The sequence below is a fragment of the Callithrix jacchus genome, chromosome 9, assembly GCF_049354715.1.
Source record: "Callithrix jacchus isolate 240 chromosome 9, calJac240_pri, whole genome shotgun sequence".
Classification (NCBI taxonomy): Eukaryota; Metazoa; Chordata; class Mammalia; order Primates; family Cebidae; genus Callithrix; species Callithrix jacchus.
The window spans coordinates 114,588,520-114,609,872 of NC_133510.1; the positions used below are offsets into that span (position 1 = coordinate 114,588,520).

General features: G+C 45.6%; 1 protein-coding gene across 15 annotated transcripts in view; it reads left to right on the plus strand.

Moving 5' to 3' along the window:
- Window positions 1–21,353, plus strand: part of ACAD10 (acyl-CoA dehydrogenase family member 10) — a 69,920-nt gene that overhangs the window by 39,567 nt on the left and 9,000 nt on the right. For all 15 annotated transcript variants that reach the window (XR_013522112.1, XR_013522113.1, XM_002753033.6 and 12 more), the window contains 7 exons: window positions 1,234–1,384; window positions 5,548–5,693; window positions 8,569–8,742; window positions 17,947–18,347; window positions 19,199–19,339; window positions 20,325–20,462; window positions 20,572–20,662. Coding sequence is in view for 13 of the 15 variants with exons in the window: in XM_002753033.6 (XP_002753079.1) it covers window positions 1,234–1,384; window positions 5,548–5,693; window positions 8,569–8,742; window positions 17,947–18,347; window positions 19,199–19,339; window positions 20,325–20,462; window positions 20,572–20,662 (1,242 nt within the window). In the remaining 2 variants the exon portion in view is untranslated. The remainder of the gene's footprint in view (window positions 1–1,233; window positions 1,385–5,547; window positions 5,694–8,568; window positions 8,743–17,946; window positions 18,348–19,198; window positions 19,340–20,324; window positions 20,463–20,571; window positions 20,663–21,353) is intronic.

Genomic DNA, 21,353 nt, shown 5'->3' on the forward strand with positions numbered 1-21,353 from the left:
CTCACTATGTTGCCAGGCTGGTCTCAAACTTCTGGGCTCAAGCCATCCTCCTGTCTCAGCCTCCCAAGTAGTTGGGACTCTGGGCATGTCCCACCATGTCCAGCTTCAAGAGGGATAGTTTTTTTGTTTCTTTTTTGAGAGAGGGTCTCTCTCTGTCACCCACACTGGAGTGTAGTGGTGTGATCTTGGCTCACTGCAGCCTCTACCTCTTGGGCTCATGTGATCCTCCCACCTCTGCCTTTCGAGTAGCTGGGACTCCAGGTACGCACCACCATGCCCAGCTAATTTCTGTATTTTTAGTAGAGACAAGGTTTCGCCATGTTGCCTAGGCTCTCCCTGAACTCCTGGGCTCAAGTGATTTGGCCTTTCAAAGTGTTGGGATTACAGGCGTGAGCCACTGCAGCAAGCCCTCCTGTAGTTCTTACCACATGCCAAAAACAGTTCCAAGAGCTTTACATATTTTATTCTCCCAAAAGCTCTGTGAAGACCATCTCGAGATGAGGAAACTAAAGCACAGAAATGTTAAGTAACCTGCCTGAGATCACACAGCTAGAGAACAGTAGAGCTGGGTTTCAAAGCCTGGCAGTCTGGCTCCAGAGTTTATGTGCTCAGTTAACCACTGTTGTTTAGCTAACAAGTGATTTATGAAGGCTATTACGGAGCTCACAAGATCTTTTTTTTTTTTTTTTTTTTTTGAGATGGAGTTTTGCTCTTATTGCCCATGCTGGAGTGCAGTGGTGCAATCTTGGCTCACTTCAACCTCCACCTCCTGGGTTCAAGCCGTTCTCCTACGTCAGCCTCCCAAGTAGCTGGGATCACAGGTGCCCACCACCACGCCCAGCTAATTTTTGTACTTTTTAGTAGAGACAGGTTTTTACCATGTTGGACAGGCTGACCTCATGATCTGCTCACCTCAGCCTCCCAAAGTGCTAGGATTACAGGCATGAGCCACCATGCCCAGCCACAAGATCTTTAAGAGGACCAGAGATCATGCTTGGAGACCATGCAGCTAGGAACAGCGCCAAGTCACACTAGTCCAGCCAAGTAGCCAGTGAGTTCCACCTGGAGGCGGCAGGAACATCATGTGGGAAATTTTCTAGGCAAAGGAACATGTTCAAAGACATGACACCACCTGCTGCAGAGCATGACAAAGGATTTTACTGCATTTTTTTTTTCTGCTATTTTCAGAGGCTGCTGAAATCACACACTATGTTCTAATCCTCTTTCCCCTAGGGGACTATATTCCACGCCAGGTGCAAACCTGGGTTAAGCAGTATCGAGCTTCCGAAACCAGCACCATCTCAGCTATGGAGAGGCTGATCGAATGGCTTCCCCTCCATTTTCCTCGTCAGCAGAGGACCACGGTGGTGCACGGGGATTTCAGGTAGATGTCGTGGCAGGGAGAGCTGAAAAATGACAGCAGGGGTGCTCCAAGGAGGAGTTGAGCAATTGGTCTTAGTCCAATTTACAGTTGGGAATTATTCCCATTACAAAGCACCTCTCTGTGCGTGGTTTTTTCAGGCAGGGTTACTCAGCCCTGGCACTTGGACATGTTGAATTGGGTAAGTTTTTATGATGGGAGCTACTTGTACATTTTAGGACGTCAGGCATCATCCCTGGCCTCCACCCACTAGATGCCAATAGCGCCCCTCCCCACAGAATGTGACAACCAAAAATCTCTGCAGACCTGGTTCAGTGTTCCCCGGGAGGGCAGCATTCTCCTGTTGAGAACCATTGTTTGAAAGTAAGGCAGAATCTACAGCCATACCACCCTGAACATGCCTGATCTCGTCTGAAAGTAAGGCAGAGCGAGGGTGCTACTCACCTCCCAAGAGGCCTGGGGATGGACATTCTCATTGGGTATAGTGAAAGGAGTGAAAGAGAGTGACAGCGTCTCTGGGGATATGTGATGAGTCTGTAGTGCCGTTAAAATGGGAACTTCAGTGTGCCTGGCATCTGGTGGCAGGGTCTAGCTTTATCTAATCATCTCTTGCTATGAAAACTGCCGATTAGGTACTTTTATAGGGTAGTGTTTTCTGCTTCGCAGCACCTGTAGGCCTGCTTTTCCTGCAAGCATGCCTTCTTTGGCTCCCTGACCTATTAAGTTGTCTTCTTGCACCTCTAGGGACTCAGGCCTTTTATTAAACAAGGCTAGAGAGTGAAGGCTAATTATGAAGATATTCCTTTTCTTTTTGAGACAGAATCTCACTCAGTCACCCAGGTGGAGTGCAGTGGCACGATCTCAGCTCACTGCCTCCTGGGTTCAAGCGATTCTCCTGCCTTAGCCTCCCAAACATCTGGGATTACTGGTGTGCGCCACCATACATGGCTAATTTTTGTATTTTTAGTAGAGACGGGGTTTCACCATGTTGATCAGGCTGATCCTTCCCTCAAGTGACCTGTCTGCCTCAGCCTCCCAAAGTGCTGGGATTACAGGCATGAGCTACTGTGCCCAGCCTTAAAGACATTGCTTTCCTTTCCAAATTTGACTGGCCTCTCTTCACTGGCTTGACCAGTGTCACTCGTTCCCGGCTTCTTCTGTTAGCTGCCTTTGGGGATCCCCCTGGGTCTGAGAGTGGACTGCTAGTCTTTCTCTCTCATGTGGTCATCACAGGAGCTTGCATCAGTCTCTGACTGACTGGGCCAAGTGCTTCCCCCATACTGCATGGAACTCGGCATGCAGCTAGGCTGCATTTGACTCCCTCCTCCATCTTCTTTCTCCACTTGGGACTCCAGAGTACTTGCCTGACAACACTTTCCTTGCCAGCTGTTACCATACATTCTCTTTGGTGGGGAAGACCTCAGATGGTCTTTGTGTCACCAGCCCACAACAGCTGCTCCATGGACCTTGTCTTTGCTTCTCTTGGCACCTCAATGATCCATGAATGTGATCATGGATATAGCAGGCAGGAGACGTCCAGTGTGGTCTGAGCACCCCCTCCCCTAGCTATAGTGAAGTATGACGATCATTTAGGATATTGCCTCCAAGAAAAGGATCCTCTGATTTTAGAGAGTGTGCTGCTGCTTATTGATCAACACAGTCGAGATAATTCTGTCTTTTGATGGACGGAAGAACATTTCTTGCTAATGGAGTAAATCTGTAGTGGTGGGATTGTAAAGTGCTGCAACTTTCAAAAGTAATAGGCAGTGGCCAGACATGGTGACTCATGCCTGTAATCCCAGCACTTTGGGAGGCTGAAGCAGGTGGATCACTTGAGGTCAATAATTTGAGACCGGCCTGGCCAACATGGCAACCCCCCCCCGACCCATATCTACTAAAAATATAAAAAATTAGCTGAGCGTGGTGGCACACCTGTAATCCCTGCTACTTGGAAGGCTGAGGCAGGAGACTCACTTGAACCTGGGAGGTGGAGGTTGCAGTGAGCCAAGACCGGGCCACTCCAGCCTAGGTGACAGAGCGAGACTCTGTCTCAAAAAATAAAAAGAAAAAAAAAGTAATGGGCAGTAACATGGAAGATGGGAATATGGTACAACCCGTCATTTCTTGCAAAGAAGCATCTGCTGGCCAGACACTGTGGCTCATGCCTGTAATCCCAGCACTTTGGGAGGCCAAGGCAGGTGGATCACAAGGAGTTCGAGACCAGCCTGGCCAACATGGTGCAACCCCGTCTCTACTAAAAATACAAAAATTAGCTGGGCATGGTGGCAGGCGCCTGTAATCCCAGGTACTTGGGAGGCTAAAGCTGATAATTGCTTGAACCTGGGAGGCAAAGGTTGCAGTGAACCGAGATTGCACCACTGCACTCCAGCAGCCTGGGCAACAAGAGCAAAACTCCGTCTCAAAAAAAAAAAAAAAAAGAAGCATCTGCTACAGCTGTGCACCAAGAGACTCAGGCAAAGAAGTGTGGTTTGGTCATACATTGGAATTCTATTTAGTGGGAAAAATAAACCAATTTGCTATACATAACTAATAAATCTCAAAAAGATAATGCTAAGTAGAAAAAAGTAAGTTTCTAAAGGGTAATATATCATTTATGAAAATTTAAAAATAATTGAAAGAACCCTATATGTGCTATATAGGTTCAGGTATTGATAAGAGAAATATAGAAATGTCTGAGACTGATATATATACCAACTTCAGGAAAGCAGTAAATCTGTTATTTTTTAAAAAAAATCTGAAGCAAATATAACAAAAAAGCAGATATAACATCTGTTAAATCTGAAAAGTGGACACGTGAGTTCTGTCATTATATCATTCTCTGTATTTTTCTGCATGCTTGAATACTTACTTTTTCTTTTAAATACAGCATGCTTTGCAGACAGCCCTGGTAGGAAACAGAAGGCATGAAGGAGGCTCTTTGGGGAGATTTCAGTATAAGGTTGTAGTGTGGTTTAGAGGAACTGCTGAAGGACAGCGTGGAGTCCCAGGACCAGTAACAGTGAGGAGTCAGCCCCAGCACTGGGTCTGATGGGATGAGCATGTGCTGTGGTTATTGCTACTCTACAACAAACTCTGTCAGAACTGAGTGGCTATCAACAATGAGAGCAGTCATTTTGCAGTCTGGGGACAGGACAGCTTATTTCAAAGTGGGACAGCTGTTGGGCTGGGGCTGAATCATCTGAAGACTTGCTGGCATGCTGGCCCTGAGCAGAGAAGACATGAACAGCTGGCCTCCTTGGGCCTTTCTTTCTGTCTCTTTTTGGTGCCCACATGGTCTCTCCAGCATGGCAGCTTCTGGGTAACTGGACTTTTTTTTGAGACAGGATCTCTCACTGTCTCCCAGGCTGGAGTGCAGTGGCTTTTCATAGGCTGGAACATAGCTGACTGCAGCCTCCAACTCGTGGGCTCAGTGATACTCCCACCTTAGCCTCCCAAGTAGCTGGAACTACAAGCATGCATTACTGTGCTCAGCTAATTAAAAATTTTTTTTTCGTAGAGATAGGATCTTGCTGTGTTGCCCAGGGTGGTCTTGAACTCCTGAGTTTAAGCAGTTCTCCCACCTTGTCCTCCCAAAATGTGGGGATTATAGGCATGAGCCACTGCACTCAGCCCTGCGCTTCTTTCCTGGGGGCTTAGGGCTCCAGAATAGTTTGTTTCAAGAGACAGTGGACTGGACAGAAACTATCATGTTTTCTGACCTAGTCTAGTCTCAGAAGTCCCTCAGCATCACTTCCACCTGCGTTGTATCTGTTAGAAGCGAGATGCTTCACTGGGCCAAGCATTAGACTCTACCTTTTGTGGAAGGAATGTCCAAGGGTTACAGATCTGTTTTAAACCATCACAGGGAGGGAGTAATTCCCTGAACCCAGAGAGGGTAGCTCTGTGGAGAGGGCTGCAGAGAAGGACCTGGGGAAATATCCAGGCTCCTTCCCATCTCCTGCTTCTGATTGGCTGAGTCCAACTGGAAGCCAGAGAGCAAGGGAGCCCTTAGGGGACACAGCCCCTGGAGCTCAGGCCACCCCCCTTCCCTGGGCACAGAGGAGATGGGAGGGTGGGGAGCGAGCTTAAACGGACAAAGCACACGGAATCCATCCTACCCCCTCAGTTTTCTTAGTGCTGTCTCCATTCCTCCTGGGGCTTTTCAGGCTCGACAACCTGCTGTTTCATTCAGAAAAGCCGGAGGTGCTTGCTGTCCTTGACTGGGAACTTTCTACCTTGGGCGACCCCCTTGCGGATGTGGCCTACAGCTGCCTGGCTCACTACCTCCCATCCAGTTTTCCCGTGCTGAGAGGTAGGAACTGCTGCTGGACGATAGTGGGGGAGCAAGCCAGTTCTGAAAGCATTTGAGAGCAAACTTGGCTGAAGTGGTCTGTGATTGGGCCAGGGAGTGAAAGTGAGGTCCTGGTGGTTCTGGTGGGAAACATAATTGGAATGCGCTCCTATCACATATTCAGGGAAGTGGATATAGGATGTGTATTAAGTGAAAAGGATGCCTGTATAGGCACCTCTTATGCTTTTACATAACTAACTTCTATTTAGGGTTTTAAATAAATTAAAAACACATTTATTATAAAAAATACTAGAGCCAACAGATAGCAACAACAACAAAACAGTTAAAATCATTAGTAGTCCCAGAGATAACCGTTTTCTGACATTTCAGTATTCGTACCCATCATCTTTTGTGTGTATATGTACATTTCCTAATACAAAAATGGGACATGATCTAATGACACACTTTTTTTCACTTCATTGTATACTGTGGACATGTTCTCATGACATTAAGTATTTCTTCTACAGCATAATTTTTTTTTTTTTTTTTTGAGACAGAGTCTCACTCTTGCCAGGCACTGGGCTGGAGTATAGTGGCATAATCTCGGCTCACTGTAATCTCTGCCTCCTGGGTTCAGCCAGTTCTCCTGCCTCAGCCTCCTGAGTAGTTGGGACTATAGGCGTATGCCGCCACGCCCAGCTAATTTTTGTATTTTTTAGTAGAGACGAGGTTTCACCATGTTGGTCAGGATGGTCTCGATCTCTTGACCTTGTGATCTGCCCACCTCGGCCTCCCAAAGTGCTGGGATTACAGGCGTGAGCCACCACGCCCGGCTACAGCATAATTTTTAATGAGAGCATAGAATTGTATAGAATGAAGGGAAGACATTTGGTTTAATTCCTATTTAGATATTTAATTTGTGTCCAATTTTTTAATATTACCTCCCCCACACCCATGAAAAAAGGCAGTGAACATCTTGGTAGTAGTATCTTTGCCTGTATATAAGGTATAATCCTAAGATTAATTTCTAGGAATGGAATATATTACATGCTTCTAAATCATGAAAATGTCACAAATGGAGCAAATAAGTGAAATTGTTTGATTTGGTATAATTATTTTCATAACTTGGTGAGATCTTTTTTAAAAATTTTTATATTTATTTGTTGATTTGTTCATTTATTTTTGAGATGGAGCCTCGCTCCATCACCCAGGCTGAAGTGCAGTGGTGTGGTCTCAGCTTACTGCAGCCTCTGCCTTCTGGGTTCAAGCGATCCTTCCACCTCAGCCTCCTGAGTAGCTGGGATTACAGGCATATACCATCGTGCTCAGCTAATTCTTTTTGTATTTTACATAGAGATGGTGTTACACCATGTTGGCAAGGCTGGTCTTGAACTCCGACCTCAAATAATCCACTTGACCCAGCCTGCCAAAGTGCTGAGATTACAGGCATGAGCCATCACACCCGGCCAAAATTTTTTTTTATACTTTAAATATATTTTAAGTCTGGGCGTGGTGGCTCATACTTGTAATCCCCACACTTTGGGAGGTCAGGAAGGGCAGATCATGAGGTCAGGAGTTTGAGACCAGTCTGGCTAAAATAGTGAAATGCCAAATCTACTAAAAATACAAAAATTAGCCAGGTATGGTGGCATGCGCCTGTAATCCCAGCTGTTTGGAAGGCTGAGGCAGGAGAATCGCTTGAACCCGAGAGGTGGAGGTTGCAGTGAGCCAAGACCTCACCACTGCACTCTAGCCTGGGTGACAGAGTGAAACTCCATCTCAAAAAAAAACTAAACAACCACAAAAAAATAGAGGTTAAAAAGAATAGTCACTGTGTTGCCCAAGCTAGTCTTGAACTCCTGGGCTTAAATGGTCATCCTGCCTCGGCCTTCCAAAGTCCTGAGATTACAGGCATGAGCAACTGCACCTAGCCGAGATGGCTTTCTTTCGTTCTTTTTTAAATGACATCTTGTCATACCAGCAAGCAAGGAAGTTGTTTTTGAGATGAAGTCTCTCGTTCTGTCACCCAGGCTGGAGTGCAGTGGCGTAATCTCAGATCACTGCAACCTTTGCCTCCCAGGTTCATGCGATTCTCCTGTCTCAGCCTCCCAAGTAGCTGGGATTACAGGTGCATGCCACCAGGCCTGGCTAATTTTTTTTTTTTGTTTTTTGAGATGGAGTCTCACTCTGTCGCCCAGGCTGGAATGCAGTGGCGTGATCTTGGCTTCAGCCTCTTGAGTAGCTGGGATTACAGGCATGTGCCATTACACCTGGCTAATTTTTGTTTGTTTGTTTGTATTTTTGATAGAGACGGGGTTTCACTATGTTGGTCAGGCTGGTTTTGAACTCCTAACCTCGTGATCCACCCACCTCAGCCTTTCACAGTGCTGAGATTACAGGTGTGAGCCACCACACCCAGCCAATTTTTGTATTTTTAGTAGAGAGGGTTTCATCATATTGGTCAGGTTGGTCTTAAACTCCTGACCTCAGGTCATCCTTCTACCTCGGCTTCCCAAAGTGCTGGTATTACAAGCCGTGAGCCACTGCGTCCAGCCTGAGATTGCTCTTTCAGCGTCATTTTTGATCAAATGACTGGTTGAAGATAACATGCATCCACCCTTAACTGTGGTCCAGATAAAACTGGAAGTTCCCCCATTCCTTCTTTTACTGCCAATTGAGTCTGAAACCTGTAAGAGCCACTTTGTGAATAAGGGCTTCATGCCTGGATCCCCAGCCATCTAAGGGAGGAAGAGCCAATGCAGGAATAACCTAACCCGTGGAACTAGTCGTGAAACTAATTTCCAACGGGCATAGCAATTTTCAGAATTTAAATACTTGCCAGCCTCGGGAGTGTCGTATCACTGACTACCCATGAATGGCTCTGTCTTTCTCCCAGGTTTTAATGACTGTGACTTGACACAGCTGGGAATCCCTACTGCAGAGGAGTATTTCAGAATGTACTGCCTCCAAATGGGACTCCCTTTCACCGAGAACTGGAACTTCTATATGGCTTTCTCCTTTTTCCGCGTGGCTGCAATTTTACAGGGAGTCTACAAGCGGTCACTCACAGGTAATGGGATAGCCACCCTAAAGAACCGCTGGGAGGGCGAGTCACAGCGAGGACCGTGCGTCCACGTGGAAGCCCTCTCGGCCACAGAGGCTTTGGAGAGACTTGGCCAGGATTCTCTGAGATTCAGTTAATTCAACCATTTGTCACATATTTTCTTTACAATATTTAGTTATTTATTATTTGTTTTTGAGACAGGGTCATGCTGTGTCACTCAGGCTGGAGTGCAGTAGTGCAATCTTGGCTCACTGCAATCTCTACCTCCTAGGTTCAAGCAATTCTCCTGCCTCAGCCTCCCAAGTAGCTGGGAGTACAGGCCTACACCATTACACCTGGCTAGTTTTATTTTGTATTTTTAGTGGAGATTAGGTTTCATCATGTTGGCCAAGCTGGTCTTGAACTCCGGGCCTCAAGTGATCCATCCTCCTTGGCCTCCCAAAGCACTGGGATTACAGGTGTGAGCCACCATGCCCAGTCTCTTTACAATATTTAAACTTGCTTTTTTTTTTTTTTGAGACGAAATCTCACTCTGTCACCACATTGGAGTGCAGTTGCAACCTTGGCTCCCTGCAATCTCCAACTCCTGGGTTCAAGCCATTCTCCTGCCTCAGCCTCCCAAGTAGCTGAGACTACAGGCTTGCGCCACCATGCCCAGCTAATTTTTATATTTTTAGTAGAGACAGGGTTTCACCATGTTGGCCAGGATGGTCTTGATCTCTTGACCTTGTGATCCACCCGCCTTGGCCTCCCAAAGTGCTGGGATTATGGGCGTGAGCCACTGCACCTGGCCCAAACTTGTTTTTTTTTTTTTTAATTATTAAAGTAATGCACAAAGAATTTTTTCAAGTTAAAGCATACATGCATATGATCAAAATTCGGTCATACAGAATTATATAAAATTTTGTTTCATCCTTTTCAACACCATTCCTCAAAGATAAATGCTACTTGTTAAGAGTTTCCTGGGCCCTCCAATTTTTCTGTTTATATATCTTCTCTCTCTCCTCCTACTTTTACACAAATGTGATCATCCTACGTGTTTTTCAGAACTTTGATTTTTAATTTTGTATGCTTAAGAATTTCTATGAAATATGTATGTGCCCATTTGCATATTTGACAACTGTATCAGGCAAATTTCTTATTTTGTGTTTTCTTTTTTTTTTTTGAGACAGAGTCTCACTTTGTTGCCTAGGCCTGAGTGCACTGGTGCAATCTCAGCTCACTGCAGCCTCTACCTCACAGGCTCAAGCAATTCTCGTGCATCAGCCTCCCAAGAAGCTGGGATTGCAGGCCCAGGCCACCATGCCCAGCTAATTTTTTTTGTTTTTAGTAGACATGGGTTTTGCCATGTTGGTCACAACATGAACTTGAACTCCTGGCCTCAAGTGATCCACCCCCCTCGGCCTCCCAAAGTGCAAGGATTACAGGCATGAGCCACCATGCCTGACCTTGCTTTTTCAGTTAACAGTATTTCACAGAGATCTTTCTGTGTGAGTCTGTACAGATCTACATCATTCTTTTTGATTTATTTTTTTAAATTATTTTTTCATTTTTCACCAGTGTTACTTGCATTTTTATTTCTGTAGTACATTCCGTTATATGCATATACTATAATTTATTTAATCAGTTTCCCTATTGATGTATATTTAGATAGTTTGCAGATTTTTTTGCAGTCGCAAACAGTGATTGCAAAACAGTGATTGTCCATAAACAGTGGTTAGTTGGTGAACATCCTTTCTCTTGTATGTATGAATATATCTGAAAGACACATTTCCAGAATTAGAATTGCTGGGTTAAAAGTATGTGCATTTAAAATTTTTGTAGAAGTTGCCAAATTGCCCTGTAATAGGATTGCTGAAGGAGAAAAAAAGATTATTGTGTTTCCTTTGATGCTACTGTGATATACATGGGGAAATGTTTTATTAAACTAGCTGAAAATTCTAGACAGTTCCTTGTAAGCTGGATATTTTGAGAAGAAAGCTTAAGTACTGTTACTCAGAACTGATGGTTGGTTGAGCATATGTACACATGTACTGCATATGTGTGTGTGGATGAACCACTGTCATTAGTTCTAATTCTAAATTTTATAGGGTAGAAAATGAAATAATCTATATCCTAAATTAAGAACATAAAAAGGCAGGTTAAAGTTTGCTTTCTATGTAGAAAGGAAGACAAGTAGAAAGAAAACAGAATCTATTATACCAAAAAGATCTAGACACAGTGACTAACCGAGTAGCATTAAGCACTCCCAGTGCCCACATTATGTTCTCTAAATTCCATGCCCATTAAGAGGAACCAGGATTTTTTGGAGAAGTGCCTGATTTCAAGCATGGTTGGCACGATATCTACAAGATGAACATGGAACATCTTGTCATACCAGTAAGCAAGGAAGTTGTCAAAGACCACAAGGGTTTTACCTAAAGACTTGGGAGCTGGCCGGGCTCTATGGTTCATACCTGTAATCCCAGTACTTTGGGAGGCCAAGGCAGACAGATCACCTGAGGTCAGGATTTCGAGACCAGCTTGTCTAACATGGTGAAACTGCATCTCTACTAAAAATATAAAAATTAGCCAGCCATGGTGGCAGGTGCTTGTAATCTCAGCTACTTGGGAGACTGAGGCAGGAGAATCGCTTGAACTTGGGAGGTGGAGGTTGCAGTGAGCTGAGATTGTACCACTGCACTCCAGCCTGGGTGACAAGAATAAGACTGTCTCAAAAATAAAAAAGACTTGGGAGCCAACTTGAACAGGCTCCCACTTGCTAACAATAGGAAACTTTGGGCATCACCAAGGATGATAGCTGAAATGGATGAAACTCATCAGTTATGTTTAAATCCATGAGTAGTAGCAGGGCACAGTGGCTCACCCCTGTAATCCCAGCACTTTGGGAGGCCAAGATGAGCAGATCATTTGGGGTCGGGGTTCAAGACCAGCCTGGCCAATATGGTGAAACCCCATCCTACTAAAAATACAAAAAATAGCCAGGTATGGTGGCAGGCGCCTGTAATCCCAGCTACTCAGGAGGCTGAGGCAGGAGACTCACTTGAATTTAGGAGGCAGAGGTTTCAGTGAGCCGGGATCATGCCAGTGCACTGCAGCCTGGGTGACTGAGCAAGATACCGTCCCCCGAAAAATAAAAAATAAATAAATAAATAAATAAGTCCATGAGTAGCGATACAAAAACAAAGAGACAAAGTCTCGTTGATGACCTCAGAGGATGCCAGGGAAGCAACTTATTATTCTGAAAATTGGTAAATAGGGTTGCAGGGGGAATCAGGAATTGTCCTGTCTTTCCTGTACAGATCATATCTCAGGCTATCCAAATAATCGATGTGGGAACATTTCTCTCTAGAGAAGTATCCTGGACAGAGTAATACAGAATTCGTATATCACCAATTTGCAACTCCTAATGTATTAATGGATATGGGCAATAAGCTTCAATGATAGCCAACACCGCTAAGAGAGACAGAGACAGCCAGACATTCCATACCTCCCGATGTTTTCCTCAAAAGTCACGACAACTCTGCCCAGGCCTCTAGTGCTAGCTGTCAGCTCATAGGAAACACAGGTTTCAGATGGGCATGTTCAGCAGCACCCTGGGCACAGCCACTCACAAAATCCAGATTCTGGAAAACATCACAGGGCAAACAACTGAGTTCCTTCAAATACGTACATTTCAAGGGGAGGAAAGGATGAAAAAGGAACCTGTAAATTGAGAGAGACTTAAAAGATACATCAGGCTCGATGCATTGGCTCACACCTGTAATCCCGGCACTGTGGGAGGCTGAGGCAGGCAAATCATCTGAGGTCAGGAGTTCAAGACCAGCCTGGTCAATATGGGGAAACCCCATCCCTACTAAAAATATAAAAATTAGCTGAGGTCTTGTGGCAGGCACCTATAATCCCAGCTACTCGAGAGGCTGAGGTAGGAGAATTGCTTGAATTTGGGAGGCAGAGGTTGCGGCAAGCCATGATTGTGCCTGCACTCCAGCCTGAGCAACAAAGTGAGACTCCGTCTCAAAAAAGGGACAGAGAGAGACTTAAAAGATACACCAGCCAGTTACAGTGTTGGGACCTTATTTGGATCCTTGCTTGAACAAATTATTTTGAAAAAATTTTGATGATTGTCAGTAAAACATGAATTCTGAGTGGATAATCAATGATATGAAGTAACAGTTAACCATTTTTTAAGGGTCATAATAGTATTGTGGGTTTTTTAAAAAGTGCTTGTCTTTAGAGTTCTGAAAGAATCCTAGATGAGATATTTAGGATTTACTCCAAAAATTCCAGGACAGTGAGAGTGGGGATGGAAAGGAATGAAACCAGACTGGGCTGGTATCAATCATTGTGGAAGGCGAGCAGTAGAACCCGCAGGCTCATTATTCTCTCCTCTCTACTCCTGTGTGTCTTTGAAATTTTCCAAAAGGAGGCTAGGTGCAGTGGCTCACACCTGTAATCCCAGCACTTTGGGAGGCCAAGGCTGGTGGATCACCTGAGGTCAGGAGTTTGAGACCAGCCTGGCCAACATGTTGAAATCCCTTCTCTACTAAAAACGCAAATAAGCCAGGCGTGGTAGCAGGTGCCTGTAATCCCAGCTACTCTGGAGGCTGAGGCAGGAGAATTGTTTGAACCTGGGAGGTGGAGGTTGCAGTGAGCAGAGATTGTGCCACTTTACTGCAGTCTGGGCAACACAGCGAGACTCCGTTTCAAAAAAGAAAAGAAAAGAAAAATTTTCCCAAAGGAAACCTTAAAAACAAAAGGCAAGGAGAAAGGAACTCATCATGGGGTTTGTTAGTGCTGAGGAAGTGTTTAGCTTTGCAGTCAGCGACACCCCCAAGCTCACTGGCAGCCTCTGCTCTCAGTCAGGTTGCCAGATTCTTCTGAGTCAGGCAGTTGCAGTAGGGGAATTGATCATTCATTCCCAAGCATCTGAGCCTCTACTAACAGCGAGCACTGTACCAGGTGGTCCTGGAGATAAAAAGTCATAAGGAAAACTGTCTGGAGAAAAAACAGTGCCTGGAGAATTTCTAGTTTAACTGTACCTGGTCTGATAAGCAGGAGTTGCAGGAGGCAGGAATTTCTGGAAACTACATGTTCCTCTTTTGGGAAAATATTCAGCTGTGAGCCACCATTTCCCATTTTTGGTACAGTTTTGCAATAAACACTAACCAGAAATATTTACTTAAGCAGAATGGCTGCTAAGTCTTTATGGTGATGAATAGGCCTGGTCGCCTCTAACATTTCCTAGTGAGTTGCTGAGTTCTCTCCCTGCTCTGCTCCAGTGCCCTGGGAAGATCTTAATGGACTTTGCCTACTGTAGAATCTCCACACTGAGTGTCCTCAGCCTACCTCTCAGGAAGCCCTCTGACGTGTTTCTAAGATCCTGCGAGCCATCATCGTGGGTTCCAGCTTCTCGGCTCAGAGCTAAGACATCCCACCTGTTTGCCACCAGACAGAAAAAGGTCTTATTTGTTCAGGCCTTTATTCCTTTGATCTTACTGTGCACTCTTTTTCCCTCCCTCTGGGAAGCCAGCCAGATACACTGACGAAATCACTTAGTTTTCTCACATGAAGACAACAAAATCCATTTTTTGAAAGAATAATATAAAAACATACAATGAAGGGGAAAAGCCCAACTGTATGAACATAAATATTACTTCTGTACATTTGTCTTCTACAGTTAGCTTTAAAATCTTTTTTATTTGAACAGTTGAGATATTTGGTACTGCCCTGGAAAAGTGGAACTTAGAATGGGTATCTTTTTCCATGGCATTCTCTCTATGGTGTCATTTACAGGAGACCTCAGATCAGCATTAGATTGGGAGGAAGATGAGAAAGACCAGAGCCCAATGAGCAGAAGATTTTAGTCTGTACCTGCCCAGCCCATGTGTCCTTCTCCTTCCTTAATGGGTGCAGGAATGAGATTTCTGGTAGATGGCCACTGAAATTCTATAAAGTGCTTATAACTGCAACTTAGGTAGATGCCAGTGATGTGGTCTCTTCTGCTGGAACTACATTTGGAAAACAAGCCAGAAGCAATAGCCTTAAATCAACCCAAGCTCATATAAGTGACTTTTTCATAGACAAGGCAGCAGTCTCAGAGTGTGAACCAACTGAATAGAAGAAAATTAAGAATACATACCTCCTAACTATGTTAGAAGAAGAAAATCCTTATGAATAATAAGGAATATAAGGGGAGTATCTTTCCTTTCATTGTGCCTTGTGCAGTCTGAGGAATAAGGGGAAAATGCAGCCCCTTGTACTCCTCAGCCCCTACTGTGTGTCTGCAGGGAAGGGGCTATTTGGTTCCCAACTGACTTCCCTGGGTTAGGTTTATACTTAATACCTAGAAGGTGCTCAGCAGAGACCCGTTGAGGTCCAGTGAGCTAACTCTGCTGGGTAGCAAAGAATTTGGTTTCTAACTCTGTAAGGAATAGTTTAAACCATCTTTAACACCAAAGCTGCATGAAAATGGCTGTCTCAGCTGGACATGGTGGCTCTTGCCTGTAATCCCAGCAGTTTGGTAGACTGAGACAGGAGGATTGTTTGAGGCCAGGAGTTCCAGACCAGTCTGGGCAACATAGTAAGGCCCCATCTCTATTTAAAAATAAATAAAATAAGGCCGGGCGCGGTGGCTCACGCCTATAATCCCAGCACTTTGGGAGGCCGAGGTGGGTGGATCACGAGGTCAAGAGATCGAGACCATCCTGGTCAATAAGGTGAAACCCCGTCTCTACTAAAAATAAAAAAATTAGCTGGGCATGGTGGTACACGCCTGTAGTTCCAGCTACTCGGGAGGCTGAGGCAGGAGAATTGCTTGAACCCAGGAGGCGGAGGTTATGGTGAGCCGAGATCGTGCCATTGCACTCCAGTCTGGGTAACAACAGTGAAACTCCATCTCAAAAAATAAAATAAAATAAAGTAAATAAAATAATTTATTTTCTTGAGACAGAGTTTTGCTTTTGTCACCCAGGCTGGAGTGCAATGGCATGATTTGAGCTCACTGTAGCCTCCACCCCTCGGGATCAAGTGATTCTCCTGCCTCAGCCTCCCCAGTAGCTAGGATTACAGGCATGCATCACCACACCTGGCTAATTTTTGTATTTTTAGTAGAGAAGGGGTTTTACCATATTGGTCAGGCTGGTCTTGAACTGCTAACCTCCAGCGATCCACCTGCCTCAGCTTTCTGAAGTGCTGGGGTTACAGGTGTGAGCCAACACACCCAGCCTAAAATAAATCTTTAAAGAAAGAAAATGGTGACTGTACTCTGTGGCTCATGTCTGAATCCTAGCACTTTGGGAGGCTGAGGCAGGTAGATCACAAGGTCAGGAGTTGAAGACCAGCCTGGCCAAGATGGTGGAAGCCCATCTCTACTAAAAATACAAAAATTAGCTGGGCATAGTGGCAGGTGCCTGAATCCCAGCTACTTGGGAGGCTTGGCAGAGAATTGCTTGAGCCGAGGAGGTGGAGGTTGTAGCGAGCCAGGATTGAGCCTGGGTGACAGAGTGAGACTCTGTCTCAAAATAAATAAATTAATAAATAAATTAATTAATTAAATAAAATGGCTGTCTCTTGAGAACTATCAATTGACTATGGCAGGAGCCAGAAGAAAACTAGGCCTGAATAAGATCCATTTATTGGGCATTAGTCTTTTGGGGCCATGGAAGTGCTAGAAGTAATCCAGGAGAGCTGGCTATGAAAAAGTCCACTGTGAAGAGACATTGTAGACATGGATGTGTGCAACCTGGATGTGTCTCAGATACAGAGCTCTGAGTGATGGAGGCCATATTGAAAAGGCCACATGCTGAGTCATGTATGTATTTATGGGACATCTTGGATGAGACAGACTACAGGAACAGAGATGAGTGGGTGCTGGGGATCAGGGGGCAGGGGTTAAGTGCAAAAGAACCCTGTGGAAATTTGCAGGTGATGGAAATATTCTGTATCTTCTTTTTTTTTTGAGATGGAGTCTTGCTCTGTTGCTTAGGCAACCTTCGCCTCTCCAGTTCAAGTGATTCTCCTGCCTTGGGCTCCCAAGTAGCTAGCTTGGGCTACAGACATGTACCATGCCTAGCTAATTTTTGTGTTTTTAGTAGAGACAGGTTTTCACCATGTTGGCCAGGCTGTCCTTGAACTCCTGACCTCAGGTGATCCACCTGCCATAGCCTCCAAAATTCTGGGATTACAGGCATAAGCCATTGTACCTGGCCACAATATTCTGTATCTTGATGACAGTGGTGGTTACCCAACTATAGGTTTGTTAAAACTTTCATCAGAGTTCTACATTAAGGAGTTGTATATACACTACACCTTTTTTTTTTTTTTGAGATGGGAGCCTCACTTTGTCACCCAGGCTGGAGTGCAGTGGCACAATCTTGGCTCACTGCAACCTCCGCCTCCCAGGTTCAAGTGATTCTCCTGCTTTAGCCTCCTGAGTAGCTGAGATTTCAGGCACATGTCACCACATCCGGCTAATTTTTATATTTTTAGTGGAGATGGAGTTTTGCCATGTTGGCCAGGCTGGTCATAAACTCCTGACCTCAAGTGATCCGCCCACCTTGGCTTCCTGAAGTGCTGGGATTACAGGTGTGAGCCACTGCACCTGACCACCTTATTATTTTTTTTAATGGGGAGAAATATTTTTGTTAAAAAAAAAGTCTTCATGCACATTTTGAAAGAAGAAAGAGACACTGTGAAAACCAAATAGTGAGTTGAGTGATGTTGGCGTCGATTTGATCCAGACAAAGTAGTGTCTAGAAATTGGCTCTTCCTCTAGTCAGTTGTGACATGGCTGTCATCAGTTTTGTAGAAAGGGTTGTCTAGGATGGAGGACTTCTTACAGCCCACTGGCGATAGCAGAGGTTATTTGAGGTGTTACTGATTAAATGTAGTCTTTCAGGAAAGCAGAGATCAAGAGCAGGGAGCAGGCTGACCTGAGTTGGATTCTGGCCCCCACTCCCCTAACTTCCAGCTGGCCCAAGTCACCTCCTTCTCTAGGACTCGGTTTTCTTGCCTGCAAAGTGCAGGTGAAAGCAGTTTTGTATTGCTTTGGGAATTCAGTGAGCTGCAGTGGCTCTTAGCACAGTGTTCAGTGCTTAGCAAGTGCTCAGCAAATGACAGTAGCTGCTGAGGTGACAATGTCATCACATACTAACATCCCTATGATGCGTTGTGTGGGAGTATTTACTGTTTTTTTTAAATTGTGCTTAGGGCAAGCAAGCTCTGCAAATGCAGAACAAACTGGAAAGCTGACCGAATTTGTGTCTAACCTGGCGTGGGATTTCGCAGTCAAAGAAGGGTTCCGGGTTTTCAAAGAGATGCCCATCAAAAATCCGTTAACAAGGTCCTTCCACACGTGGGCCGGGACCCAGTCCCAGTGGATTCCCACAGGCACCAGAAGTTACAGCTCCATTCCAGAAGCTTCCCCAGTTCATACCTCAAAGGGAGGTTTGGTTATCTCTCCAGAGGGTCTCTCCTCACCGGTCAGGGAGCTGTATCACCGGCTGAAGCACTTCATGGAGCAGCATGTGTACCCTGCAGAGACAGAGTTACAGAGTCACCAGGCCTCAGCAGCCAGGTGGACCCCCTCCCCACTGATTGAAGACCTCAAGGTAAAGCAGCCATGATGAGGTGGTAAGACCCTGATACCATGGAAAGCCCTTCCCTACCCCACCAGGCTCACCTGGCTATCCCAGGCAGTGAAGATACAGGAGCACTGAGTTGAACTGTCTTTGCTTCCATCATTTCAGAAAGAGCCAGCTCTTCATGACTTAGTTTCCATCTCTTGTTCTTGCTGTGTGCCTGTGTCACAGGCAGATGGCTTAGGCATGACTGCACAGCCCAGGCAGCAGAATGCTGGGCCTTAGAAAGCTGGGCAGGTTGGGGCTATCTCATGCATATTTGAATGATGTAAATTTATAACAGTGATGTATCAGCTAATAAAGTCTTTCTTTAGAGAACCTGTAATGTCACAGCTAGAGAGCCAAATCCACAGTGAGCTGAGTTTCCATGTTGTCTCCAGTGCTATCACTTCAGCTGATAAACAGAAACACCCACTGTTCTTTATCACATGAACCTTGGATTATGTTAGTTTTGAAGTTATTTGGAATCTTAAGGAGCACAATCAATCATCATCTACTTTCCTTTTCTCTCTCTCTCTCTTTTTTTTTTTTTTTTTTTTGAGACAGTCTCGTTTTGTCACCCAGGCTGGAGTGCAGTGGTATGATCATAGCTCACCACAGCCTGAAACTCCTGGGCTCAAGTGATCCTCCCGCCTCAGCCTCCTGTGTAGCTGGGACCATACACACGGCCTACCACGCCCAGCTCCTCATGTCACTTTTTTGGGCATACATGCATGTTTGGTTGTCTGCCTTGTTTCCTCCAGTCCCTTTCATTGTTTTTCATGGTCAAAATAAAATGAAATCTTCCACTTTGGTTTCCTGACTTATTTTTTCCATGATAGGAGAAGGCCAAGGCTGAAGGACTTTGGAACCTTTTCCTACCCTTGGAGGCTGATCCTGAGAAAAAATACGGAGCAGGACTGACCAACATGGAATATGCACATCTGTGTGAACTCATGGGCACGTCCCTGTATGCCCCCGAGGTACCTTCTTTAAAGTTTTCCTCAGCATGGGGGACATCCTGATCTTCATAAGAACTCACTCCTAAATAGACCAGATTCAGGAGCACTGGCATGAATAAATGAATAATCTTCTGCTATTTTCTTTTCTTTTCTTTTTTTTTTTTTTTGCCAATCAGTTTGAGCTTATGAGGTTGCTCAGGTTAGCCTTGAACTGATGACCTCGCCTTCGCGAGCGCCATGACCTCCGGCGGGAGCCACTTTGGACCCCGATCTTCTATTTTCTATGCATATTCTTTTTTTTTGAGATGGAGTTTTGCTCTGTCACCCAGGCTGGAGTGCAGTGGTGCAGTATTGCCTCACTGCAACCCCTGCCTCAGGGGTTCAAGCAGTTCTCCTGCCTCAGCCTCCCAAGTAGCTGGAAATACCAGCACATGCCACCATATCTGGCTAATTTTTGTATTTTTAGTAGAGACTGGGTTTCACCACATCTGCCAGGCTGGTCACGAATTCCTGACCTCAAGCGATCCACCTGCCTCAGCCTCCCAAATTGCTAGGATTACAGGCATGAGCTGCTGCGCCCATCCAATTTGAAGTTTGAAATATTGATGTGAGAAGTCCAGGCTTAGTGGTTCACACCTGAAATCCCAGTACTTTGGGAGGCTGAAGTTGGGGGATCACTTGAGGCCAGGAGTTCAGCACCAACTTGTGCAACATAGTGAGACCCAGTATGTACAAAAAATAAAAAGTAGTTGGGTATGGTGGCCTACACCTGTGGTCCCAGCTGCTCGGGAAGCTGAAGTGAGGGAGGATGGCTTGAGCTGAGGAGGTCAAGGCTTCAATGAACCATGATCGTGCCATGACACTCCAGCCTGGGGACTGAAGTTGACTCTGTTTTTTTGGAAAAGGACATGAAATCAGTATTAATGATTAATTAAAAAGAAAAGAAAAAACGAGAGAAAAAAGAAAAGGACATGAAACTGACGGTCATGCTTCTTTTCCTTCTCAGATATGTAACTGCTCTGCGCCTGACACGGGCAACATGGAGCTGCTGGTGCGGTACGGCACCGAAGCACAGAAGGCTCGCTGGCTCATTCCTCTGCTGGAGGGCAAAGCCCGCTCCTGTTTTGCTATGACCGAGCCCCAGGTACCTTGTGTGGGCTGCCACCAACTTGCCTGGTCCTGTTGGGTGTCGACCCCACAGGGAACACAAACTGTCTGCCAGCAGCTCTGACTGGAATGTGCTCCCCATTCAGGTTGCCTCTTCAGATGCCACCAACATTGAGGCTTCCATCAGAGAGGAGGACAGCTTCTATGTGATAAACGGTCACAAATGGTGGATCACAGGTATTTGGCCTAAAATGCACTTTTCAAATGCACATCAGGGAGTCTGTACTGATAGGCGCATCTCTCAATGCCTGGGTGAGGCCACCGCTTTTTCAAGTTGATACCAAGGAGATTCTTCTGTCACTTAGCACCCCCTGGGAGAACAGGAGGGTACCACGTGGAGCATGCTGTTCTCAGAGGCACCACTTCACATGGCAGGGACGTCCCCTGGTGCCCACACCTGGACGGATGCCTCCCTGCACGTGTGACCCCAGGAATCTCTCTACTCCCTGCTCTTCATTTTGCCTTGGGAAGCTCCCCTTCCTCAGTGGCTTCCTGGCTGCTCCATCAGGTGTATTACATCCTAAGGGCTAATGTGATCCTGATGTTTAGGGAGTATCCAGTGTCACTTCTGTAGGGCCCCCACAAGTAGCCGTGGAGCTTACCTCCTAGAGCCCACACCTCCCTGGACATGAACAATGAGCATCCCAGCTGGGTGTGGTGGCTCACACCTATAATCCCAGTACTTTGGGAGGCCATGGTGGGCGAATCACGAGGTCAGGAGTTTGAGAGCAGCCTGGCCAACATGGTGTGAAACCCCGTCTCTACTAAAAATAAAAGAAATTAGCCGGGCATAGTGGTGGACGCCTGTAGTCCTAGCTACTCAGGAGGCCGAAGCAGGAGAGTCGCTTGACCTTGGGAGGTGGAGGTG